We start from the raw sequence: 12035 nt of genomic DNA, 5'->3' as shown, positions 1-12035 counted from the left end.
TCACTGCAAATGCCTTACAGATCCCAAGGGGCAGGCACTCCTTCCTTTCTTGGAGTTTGAAAGTATCATTTGCTATTATGTCCTTCTAGCTGACACACTTAAGAATTTCTTGTTCTGACAGTAATAAATAAATATGTTCACTATGATTTCAGTTCAGTGTATGCCCTTTTCACTGTATAGATGTTTTTCTTTTCTCTAAATTTTGGAATATATTCTAGCTTCGTGTGAAGATAATGGTGTGGAGGATGAGCTGGGCACAGAGCCTGCGGACACTGAAGGGCAGGCGGGTGAAGAGGGAGACACGGGTGCAGAGCTGGATGACGGTAGGGCACCTCTGTGCATCTTGTGAGCCTCTTATGTCAACAGAATTGTATTGATATAAAACAGTTTGTATGAGGGTGCTTAAACCTAATCATGTTTTTAGTAGGAGTTTCTTTCATATAGCCTAGAGGGAGCCAGGCTTGAAGGACAAAAAGAAACATAAGAACCTCTGTGCTATGGGTTGTAGAATAAATTTCTTGCATCCTTTCCCTCTGCTATTTAGGGGACTCAGTCTTGTGTTCATGTTTAGCATGAATAACAAAAATAGAAGTAAATTTGTGAAAAGGTCATAGTATTGTACTAAAAATCTTCTCCTGCTAGTGTAGAAAGAGCTGTGCCAGAAAACACTGAGAAGTTTTTAGAAAACTGAGAAGCTATAACATCAGTTACCTCTTTAGTACTTTCTAGTAATGATCTATCATATACTACTTAAATGACTGTTTCAACACTAAGAAAAGAAGAAAACATTTAGGTATTCATGTTATGAAAGTGATTAGCACCATGTGAACAAAAGAATTATGAAAGATTTTGAAAATAATAAACAGGTGTCCTGATGGACTTGCATCCAAAATGTCGTCTTTTTTTTTTTTTTTTCTATTTTACCCCTTCCTGCCCAATCTGTGTTATTCATGACCAGATGACATCCCATCTGATGCAGAAGCCGAGTTTCGCTTACATCGAGGTAGCGCAGAAGAGCCAGGACTAAAAGTTTCTGAAGATGAAGAAGGAGCAGAAGATGCTTCTTGCAGCGTGACAGAAGGTAATAGCTTTCCCACCAGTGTTTGAATGATTATAATTGCCTTCTGGGTAGTCTGTACATTTATTTAATATTTTAAATCTCATGGATTTGAACCAACTCACTGCTCTCAGTGGCAAGGTATGTGATTGCATTAATGTTTTTTGCAAAGAGTGTTACAATCAAGTCCATTGATTACAGCTTTAGAAAGAGTGAGAGCCCATCTAATTGCTGCTTCTTGTAGAATCTTTTATATAAAATTTCTTACTGCTTTGTACATGTACAAAATTTTGGTGAGATTCCAGATGTCTAACCTAGAATTTGTAAGACACCAGTGAATTTGTCACTACTTTATACTTTCAGAATACACCAGTCTCATTTGTTTTCTTAAACATATTTTTGCTTTCTATAGATCCATGCAAGCCATCCGCTCCTAACCAGTCAACTGATGACATTGTTCTTCCTCTGTCTCCAGCTGATAGTCTCAAAGCAGATCAAGCAGAGGTAAGAAGGGGAATTGGTCAAGTTTTCTACTTAGAACCTACAGTTCAATAGAACTGTTTGTTGGACAAATTATTGAGAACTGACAGCCATGCTCTTTTCTTCTTTCCGGTCTCTGTAATTGGTGTTCTTGAAATTTCACTTTATGTAGACTTTAAAAATAATGTACTGTCTTTCTTTCCTACTTTTAGAGTGTAGAGACTCTGTCACAGTCCCAAGTTCCCATCACAAAATGCAAAAAGAGTTAAAGAGGATATTTTAATTTCAGTGCGCAGTTAACAAGAAGTATATTGCATATAATGCATAATGGGAGTCATCAGTGAGCTGTTTCTTGTTTGTCCTGGTTTGGGTATCCTTTCTGTACCAAAACCAGATTATGTACTAATCTTATTTGTAGTACTTATTCCGTAGTAACCAAGTGCTTACTTTTTCCAGGGTAACAATATAGTTCAGCTGAATGAAGCTGAGTTATTTAATTTTGTGCTGTTAGCCCTGAAGTCGGCATGCAAGCTTACTGTGGTGTTTCCAGCTAATAGGATGCAAGAACAGAAAGTCCATGACCCTTAAGATGTTTATTTCAAACATTTATCTCCAGTGTTTGTGAAGAATTGCTTAATGATTTGACTTTCCTAGAGAGTTTTGTTATAAACCATTTTACTTGCACGATGGACAGATGATGGGATAAGGCTAGTTTGCTGACAGCAATTGTTGACAACATTGTCTATTAAAATGGAGGGTGATTATTTTTTCAGACCAATCCAATGATTCTGTTAGACAAAATTATACTTTGCACTGGGATAATGCCCAGATCAGTACTTAAAGACCTGAGTGTTTAATATGGCATAGAAGCACACAGATAGAGCAGTTCATTCTCTAGTGGTCTTGTGACAATTGAACTAAACTTCCTGCTTTTAGAAGAATGCTGATACAAAAGATACCAGTGGAATATAAGAGAAGTCCCTTGCTGAAAGTTTAGATATTAAAACAAAGAATTGTACTACTGAGTAATATAACAGTTTGCCTAATTTGCTCTTAAAGCACCCCTTGCTTTAAACAAATATTGCAGCTGCAGTAAGTGCAAGCCAGCAGAAAGTGCTGTGTTGATCAGAGCTTGAGAGGCTTGAATGAAATCTGTCTGAAATGAGGGACTCCTAATATATGCAGAGTTGGATATTGAAAGGGAGAGTGGGAAAAGATAGAAATAGATTTCTGGAATTTAGCATTCTTTTTGTTCCAAAAGTAAAATTTGCCTTACTGTTGTGTACAAAGAACAGTTTTATACAATTGGATGTCTGCACCTGAGAAGGAATCCTAAGCAACATTCAAGGCCTGTGAGCGAGATACGATTTGTGCTTTTTTTTTTTCAAATTTTAATACTTGGGTGGTTTAGCAGTAAAAGTGTAGCAGCATTCTAATGTGACCAGTGACTACTAATATTTTATTATATTATATTATATTTATTAGGATGTAAAAGATCCCCTGGCTGCAATAAAATCTCCAGAGGCACGCTTTTTCCCTGAGCTTTTCCTTCTCGAGGAAGGACCAAAGGATGAAATTCCCAAAGACAGAAAAGCTAAAAGCCCTTCTGTGCCACTTTCTCCGGTGTTATCTCAGCCGGTTGCATCACCAGAAACTACTGCACCTACATCTCCAGCAGAATCTCAGCCAGCAGCACCAAAATTGGCTTCATCTCCAACATCTTCTCAAAAGCCTATTTGTTCACAGCCTTTGCCTTCTGCTGAGACATCCATTCCATCCCCAGTGGAGCCTCCAGTATGTTTCCAGCCTGGCCCAGCCTTAACTTCTACGCCTCTAGCTAAACTGGTCCTCGGGAACCAGGATAGCGAGGTGGAGAAACTGGGGAGCCCTACCACTGCAGAAGAAGCTCTGAAACGTAGTAACCTTGTAGAAGAGTTCTGGATGAAGAGTGCTGAAATCCGGAGGAGCTTAGGACTCACCCCAGTAGACAGAAACAAACGTTCAGAATCAAGCTTTCCTGTATCTGCCCTTGAGACAACTCCTCTGAAGACTTTTAATAGTGAGAGTGTCACAGGGAATGAAAGGATGCATCTTGTGAAGCCACAGCCTGCTCCAAGAAGGCAAGGACTGTCCAAGTTAGAAAATGAACAAATTTCTCTGCTCACTCCAAAATCTCCATCAGAAAAAGAACTGAGGAGTTCCCATGAAGTTAAGAGAGATGTATCCAGCAGTTCGGGACTTGGCCTTCAGGAAAGCTCATCTAACATGAGAACTTTGGCTAGCCAGAGCTTCAACACTTCTGACTCTACTATGCTTACTCCTCCATCAAGTCCCCCACCACCACCTCCTCAAGATGAAGAACCGGCTACTTTGCGTAGAAAAAGGTATCAAGCACTTTGGCAGAATGAAGTTGAATCCAAGTCACCTCCAACACCAGCATCAACACCTCCCATTCCTCCACGCCATGAGCCAACCTCTGCTGTCAAAGAACCAACGCAGGCCAAAAAAGATGATGTGCGAAAGTCTTTTGCAGAGAGTGTGGATGAGATTCCATTTGCCGATGATGTGGAGGACACATATGATGACAGGACAGAGGACTCAAGCCTTCATGAGAAGTTCTTTACACCTCCTACCAGTAGGCCACGGCCAGAGAAACCACTTGTTTTGCCCTTGGTCAAGGAAAATGGTGGCCCACCCCCTATGGAGGGAGGGATTAACCAAAAGAAGAGAGTTTTGCCTGAAATTTCTGCAGAGGCCAAGGAGCTTGCTGAAGAAAGGATGAGAGCCAGAGAAAAGTCTGTCAAGAGCCAAGCACTACGTGATGCCATGGCTAAACAGTTATGTAAGATGAAAGATATGGAGATGGCTGCAGCTGCAGCTGCTGGAGCCACAAGGGCACGAAAGGCATCTTCTATGCCTTTGAAGACCAAAGAGTTGTTTCATGACTCTCCAAAGCACTTGGCATTGAAAATAGCAGAGGGGTCCACACTAAAGCATGATGCTGCTAGTGAGAAGTTCTCCACTCCTGCTGCTGATGTGGCTGGACCTGAAGGATCTGTCACCTCTTCAGAAGGCTCCAGTGGGAAGAGTAAGAAAAGAACTTCTCTTTTCTCCCCTCGTAAGAACAAAAAGGAGAAGAAATCCAAAAATGACAGCAGGCTTTCTGACAAATCTAGTGGTGGGACAGAGGAAGCAACGAAGTCCAGGTCATTATGGAAGTCTGTTTTTTCTGGGTATAAGAAAGACAAGAAAAAGAAAGCTGATGACAAATCCTGCCCAAGTACTCCCTCAAGTAGTGCTACTGTGGACTCTGGCAAGCACAAAGCATCTCCGTTGATTACAGCTGCAGGTACAATAGATACGTGATACAGCTGCATGTCCTTGAAAGTAAATTTGTCATCATGATATTGTGTTGAATGGCAGCTCTCCTCATTGTTAGAGGTAATGATCAGGATAAGTAGCAGCAACTGGAATTCTGTGTCTGCATATTTATGGAAGTAAAAGGATCCTTAAATAGAAGCTTCACTCTTAATATGTACAAGGCACATCCAGGTTCTGCCTTATGCTGATTTGAGAAATAAGCACTATTTACTGGAGTCAGGTGTTTGTGATGTTAGATCTTTGTTTTATATCTGATCCTCATCTTTTCCATGGATGTTCTGTTTCTGTTTCTTTCAACCTGGTTCTGTGGATACAGAAGACTGCAGAGATGCAGTCACTGCTGTGTTCTCAGTGTTCTGACAATTTTTGCTCACCTAAGCGTGCAGATTCTGCAGCCTCATGTAAATCTCTCATATGCCATTAGGTACAGACAGGGATGTTTAATGGCAAGTTGTGGTATGGTAAATAAGTTAGCCGTAAACATGATCAAAAGCAAAGATGTTACATTTCTTTGGCCTTGTACAAAAAGCCAGAATGGTGCTTGCTGCTCTCATCCAAGTCCTGAATGTTTCACTAGAGCATTGATGCAGCAGAAAAGAAGAATCGTGACCATGACTTCTAGTATTTTTTGCAGAAAGTGATGCACACTCAGATTGAAGCTTTTAACTAGTGACCATCATTTTGTGGAACAGTGCTTCTGTGCTGACTATGTAATCCTGGCAGCACAGCTAAGACTGGCATAAACAACTGTAATTTTGAAGTTCAGGCAGCTTGCCAACTAAGATCCAAAGTGCTTACAGAGGGAAATGCACTCTTGTAGCTACCATTTTTCTAACTTCCCCTTCTTGTTCCTGTCTTCTCAGATTTGCAGCTCCGTCGACACCTGAGTTTTTCAGAGGACTCTGACCTCTCCAGTGATGATGTTCTGGAACGCTCCTCCCAGAAATCCAAGCGAGAGGTAGGCAGATCTTGTATCATACAGATCAGAGACTCAGACCCATGGCAGGAGCTTAGGTGATGCTTTTTGTCATTGTCGCTTTTTCTTCTGTGGAACAGGCCTGGAAGCTTACCAAGGATTTGTTTCACTTGCTTCACAATTACAAGCTACTTCCTACTGTTATAATATGAAGCGTCTGTTATCTCACTTAGGTTATTTTACAACCAAATATCACAGTCTGAATAGCGAGTCTTGTCCCTGTAGTGATCATGCCAATAATCTACAGAAAACAACAGTCTAATGTCAGAAGACTAAATTTCGCTTACTCTTATGTTATTGCAAAAAGGTAGTCCTCACCTGTTGTAAGGGTCCGACTGTAGCACTTTGTTTCACCAGCCTTTTTGATAGATTGATGAGGTAGAATTCCAAGCAAACTACAGACAGCAGTATACTTTTTTATGCCTCAAGAGCACAGTCAAGACAGATTGTCAACTGAAAGGTAAGCTGTAGTTTGCAGTTTGTGACTCGTGCAGGTCTACATATTTTTCCTAGGCAAACAGTAATGTACCTTCTTATTCTTGAAGGAGAGATGAGTCATCAGTTGTCTCTCCTACTTTGACCTTGTTTTGTTTGAGGACTTCTTGGTAGTTGCTGAGTATTTCTTTGTGTCTGTTATAAAGAAAACAAATGGAAAGACAAGATACATAGTGATCCCTTTTGAAATCCCAGTCTATAGTGGTTAGCCTTAGCATGGTATTTTCATTCCAGTGTAGTCTGGTGAGAACTCTGCTTCTTCTGGGAAACTTCTTGTTCCTGAGCAAACTTCCCCAAGCTAATGCAATAGTACAATGGTGTAAGACATATCAACATCTAAAATAGTTTCACTTTAACTGGTACTTCAATGAAGTTATTGAGTAAAACAGACTAGATACCAGCACACCTTTGTGAATCCCAGAAAGAAAAATACTTTTAGTTTATTTGCAGTGGTGAGAACCAAGTGCCAAAGGTAGATCCTTTTAAGTTACTTATTTCAATTTTGGATGGCACTGTTCCACTGCTGGTGGAAAATGTAAGGATATGCTCTGCTTCTTTCATTGTTATTGGCAAAGATGGACATCGCAAGGTATAAAGAATAAATAGACATTCCATTGGCCTTCCTGGTACTAAAGAATGAAAAATGAATTCTTCCTGTCCTTTCTCAATGGAGCCTGGTCCATATATTAAATAACTCAAGAAGAGATTATCTCAGAGGGTAGTGTCCCAGACCAGTGGACTGTACCTCCTTTCTCAAACCTTTGATCTAGTCCTGCATTTCTTTGTATACATAAGGCTGGTAGAAGGACTTGATGAAAAGTAAGAATTTCTTTGCATTTACTTACCTCACTTTCAGTTTCTCTTCCTAGTTGATGTAGATCTCTTCTGAGAGGAAGATTATTTTCTTTTTATTTTATTCGTTTTTTTCTTTTCCCCTTTCATTCCTTCTTGCATGCCCTCAAGGTGTTTCATGAGAAATTCTGCATTTTCCAAGAGATGCAGAAGAACGAGGTACCTGTGGTTAGCAGAGGACAGATATGCAATACAGGGGTTCAGATAAGAGTTACGGAGTTACCGTTCTACCTTGTGTGCTCCTTCAGGAGGAAGCAGACCTTAAATAAGGTCCATGCTTATTTTCAGACTTGAGTATGCCTTGATGGCCCATGGTTGTTTTTGTTTTTTTTTTTATATGTTTGTCTTTTCTATGCTGAACTACTTTCATTTAAAATGACATTAGCAGAAAAAGATATGGTCACTAAGCTTTGTGGGGATAGGTGACAGTGGCAGAGGCAGATGGCTGAAATCCTAATACTCAAAATATCTCACCAGTTTTGCCAAAGGTATCGTGGTAACATCTCATTTTCTCCTGTTTGCTGTTGCTGAGCTTATATTAAGAATTTATTTGGCTCATCATCTGCCTGTTTTCCAAAGGAATAGTTTTTGAGAATGGATTTGTTTAGAGGAAACAAATCAGAGAACTCCACTTACCTAATTTTATTGCATCCTGTCCAAGGATGTAAAACATAGATGCAAACATGGAATGTGTTGCTGTCAAAAGAAATGTAACTGAACTTTGGGACTGACGAAACTGGGTTTGTACTATTTGGGGTGGAAATGTTATGTGTTTTAAATTACAAGCTACTTACTATGGGTAAAAGTTTACTTCCTATATGGCACATAACTTTTATGTGAACCCCTTCTCTAAACTGAAATTTTACTTGTGCTGCTTTTTCAGTAACTGTAGTGAGTTTGCTTCCTAGATGGTTTGCTCTGTGTAGCCTGTTCTTTGTGATCAGCAGCAAATTTCTTCCGTGTTGTTCAGTGTAATGTCTTTGAAGAGAAGCATCTTGTAAAGAATTCCTACTTGTGAATACCCTGTGGGTTCCTTGTGTATGGGTGTGTCATTGTGCGTGTTTGTCACTGTTCCTCTACAGTTGTGGTGTTGTGATCAGACGTGTTTTACTCACAGGTAGTTTGCTTTTTACTGATGTTTGCTTACGTGCTTAAGTTGTTCTATGGCTTTTCATTTGTGATTGTTTTTAGTTAATTAAATGTGAAAATGCAAAATGCTGACTGTTTGCCCAGAATGGCATAATGCCCTCTGTACTTCCTGACACAAAACAAATTTCCATCTCTTAAAGACTCTAGGTAGTTTACTTGCCTTATTTTCAGGTACACTTTAACCTAGAGTATTCTTGGGAGGGGGGGGAGGCAATGGTTTTCTCTCTCTCGTCCCCTCTCTCTCGTTCCCTTCCCTTCCCTTCCCTTCCCTTCCCTTCCCTTCCCTTCCCTTCCCTTCCCTTCCCTTCCCTTCCCTTCCCTCTCATGAACATTTCATTTTTTTTTTCTTCTCTCTAACTTTAGCTCCTCAGGCTCTCTGCAGGTTCTCTTTTTAAGCAGGGAGATGACATGTAGCTCACTCTGAGCCTATCCGGTGTTTCTCCAGTCACAAAGCAGCAGGGAAGATTATGTCATTATTTAAATGCAAATGATTATTTTGATGGAGTAGAAATTATTTAAAACCATGCAGTAGACACAGCCTCCATGAAAAGTTGTAAAACAGTGTATAAATGGAGAGCTGTGTGACAGAGTAATATGTGATTGGCTTAGCAAGTTCAGATCCAAACATGCCCCAGCAAACAAGACATTATTCCATATTGTAAGCCAAAATTTTGTATGTGTATGTATACTTACTGCCTGAGTGGATATTAAATCCATAGGTGGATAAAGGCCAAAGAATTCCTCTAGAAAAAAAGTATTTCCAAGTTGGTTGTATCTTGAAAGAGGCTGCCAAAGCTAATTGCCTTCAGGAGAGTGCTAGAAACTTGATTTTGTGCACAACGCTTTTGTTGTGCTTAATCAGACTGGGCCATGTTCAGCATTTGCACAATTCTGTGTTGCATTTAAAAACAGCTTTATTTTTTTACTATGCATCTGTTTTCAATGTTGAACTGATTTTGCTTCATTTTGTATGTTTTTTATTTTTTTCCTTTACCATTCCCCCTTTAAAGTCGATTTATGTACCACACGCCTTGGCATTCAAGAGATCATATTCGTCAAAGGTAGTGTCTCCATTCCCAGTAGTTGGCCATTGTTGCATGTATATCCCTATATTAACCCATTGAATATGTAGCTACCCATCACATGTGCACTAACATCACAAACATTGACTGTGCATGCGTGAGATGTTAGCAGACATGGGCAGCAAAATCTGTGTAGAGGTTGTCTACCAAAAATGCATTGGTCTCCAAATTGTCTGACGTGTTAGAATGCATGCAACTATCAGTGCCCAGCAGTGCACCTCAGTACAGAATAATGTGGATGATCTTTGAGCTTCAGAACAAATGGGGTTGGTAGGGAGTTAAATATATATGTGTATTATTTTTTTTATATACTTAGAGCATAGAAGTGGATTGTCACTCCTCCTTTTAAAATTATTGTTCAAAGTCTTTGGGTTCATTGGAATCTCAGTGAAATTCTATATCAAGCTAAAATCAAGATAGAAGTTGCATTTCTGTTTTAGAAATGTTGCTGCTTTCTGAAGTCATTATTGGCCTTATTGACAGTCACAACAGCATTAAGTAGGATAGGAAAGTCATGCTTCTCTAACTTTTTAGCAAAATATTGACTTCTTGGAGCTTTAATAATGGTGCCTGCTGATCACCTGAGGAGTTTTTAGTAGAGCTATGGGTCAACCATATAAACCTCTGCTCACTGAGAACAATAAAACAGAGATAGTGTGATCAGCACGGCAGTACAATAACTAGATAAAGGAAATTTCATGGTGGCCTGTATTAATGTTTTGTCCTTAAACTTAACTATCAGTGTGGAAGATATTTCCAGAAGTGGAAGACATCTGTGTCCAACTATCTCATAAAGGCTACATACATGTATGTAGGAAGAGATTTCTTCTCTTCCCTGTAGTTCATTTAATGCAATTGTGAAGTTTCTTTGATGCTTTAAAGGTGATGAGAGGAAACACACCTAGATTACAACAAACCGACTAGTATACCTGAAAAGATACTCCATTTCAGCACAATCAAAAATTTAGACTTAGATATTTTTAAAACCAGTTCACTTGGGAGAAAAGGAGGGGTATCCTTCTGTCTCTATAAATGTATCCTTTCTCAGTTTGGATTACTTCTGGTGCTGTAATATTCCGGTTTTAGTTAAGGTGCTGGTTGCTCTGTTGTATACCAGACAGTTTTGTGGCAATGTTGTTGAGATGGGATTTACCCTCTCACACCAGAACACCATTCTGCTTTCAAATGTCTTTTCGCCTTCTTGATTCAGAGAAAAATTGCACAAATGTACACAGGTAGTCATTATCAGTTATATCAGTATAACTCCCAAGTACAAATATTTTATATCCAGAGTAAAATGGTTTCTATGAATAGAGCAGAATACCAATATAACTACACCTGTCTATATTAATCTCTTAATTTATTCTGCTGTAACTGTTCATATACTGAATGTCTTTATCTTCTAAAATGAAATCAAGGTGACCCCCTTATAAGGTATTCATTGACTTAATTAAGTCCACTTGGTTAAATCTATTGAGAAATAGGTTAAAATGGATTTGATCATTGCGGAGAGGTTCCACATAGCAATGGAAGACTGAAATGGGACATCATATAAAATCACAGCTTTGCAATTGGCTTATGTGCTTCTTCACTCCTGATTTGACCCTGAAATTGTTGCTCACTGCACTGTGAACACCTTTGCCTACAGAAGCTTGACTTTTGACACAGCTATGACAAAGACAGAACACCTCCCTTCTGCGGTTTTGGAAAAGAAAATCATTTTCCCTCCCCCATTAGCTCTGGGCATGGAAATAAAGTCTGCTGTTTTTCCTTCCTCTCCTCCAGAGAGCCTACACAGAAGAGGAACTGAATGCTAAGCTGACCCGACGAGTACAGAAAGCTGCCCGCAGACAAGCCAAGCAAGAAGAGCTCAAGAGGTTACATAGAGCTCAGGTAGTGTCTCACAGTCTTCTTGTAATGGCAGGAAACCAAGGCACCATGATCCTGACATTCCACTGGGTGTGTCAGAAGAGGTTCCAGAGCTGGAATTCTCTCTAGTTCTACATGGCTGTTTCTGCTCCTACTTCCTCTGTCAAATTTGGTGCAATCTCTCAGAAATGGGAAGAAATTGTAACCTGTCAAGGTAGTTTAACAGCAAGAAAAATGACAAATGAGAGCAAAACACCTTCCTACCTGGAGATGAATATGGTACCATTCACTGAATGAAAGAGCTGTAGTTAATAATATCAGTGACTGCTTTCCTAGATTATGCTGGTGGGTGAAGTGTTACCAACTGAACTTCAACTCACAAGAGAATCTACTGGCACTGTTTATAGGAGATGGGTTTTGTTTAAAACTCGAGGAAGGGGATCAGCTGACCGAATGGCAACATCTTTCACTTAGTATTTAGGAGGGGGATTTCAGTTGTAACAAATAAGTGAGTATCCAGGTGTCTGTAAAACGAGATGCTAGGATGCAGAGATGGGGGTGTCCTCACTGGAGGGGACCGTATGCTAGCTTTCAAGCCATTCTGTTGTTGGATGCAAATACTTGGTTTTCAAACAGCTAATTTGACTGAACTCGAATTGGTGCTGGATATGTGCTGCAAACAGAACAGGAGAAT

At 39.8% G+C, this 12035-nt stretch overlaps 1 protein-coding gene across 1 annotated transcript in view; it reads left to right on the top strand.

The window, feature by feature from the left end:
- Nucleotides 1-12035, top strand: part of MICAL3 (microtubule associated monooxygenase, calponin and LIM domain containing 3) — a 146586-nt gene that overhangs the window by 112494 nt on the left and 22057 nt on the right. Inside the window, exons 31-37 of the mRNA XM_090145484.1 lie at nt 219-323; nt 959-1081; nt 1470-1561; nt 3023-4886; nt 5782-5876; nt 9401-9451; nt 11258-11365. Of these exons, the coding sequence (XP_090001610.1) occupies nt 219-323; nt 959-1081; nt 1470-1561; nt 3023-4886; nt 5782-5876; nt 9401-9451; nt 11258-11365 (2438 nt within the window). The remainder of the gene's footprint in view (nt 1-218; nt 324-958; nt 1082-1469; nt 1562-3022; nt 4887-5781; nt 5877-9400; nt 9452-11257; nt 11366-12035) is intronic.

This window comes from Phasianus colchicus, chromosome 1, assembly GCF_987193195.1.
Source record: "Phasianus colchicus chromosome 1, bPhaCol1.hap1.1, whole genome shotgun sequence".
In the NCBI taxonomy this organism is placed as follows: domain Eukaryota; kingdom Metazoa; phylum Chordata; class Aves; order Galliformes; family Phasianidae; genus Phasianus; species Phasianus colchicus.
This window is presented reverse-complemented; position numbering and strand designations above follow the sequence as displayed.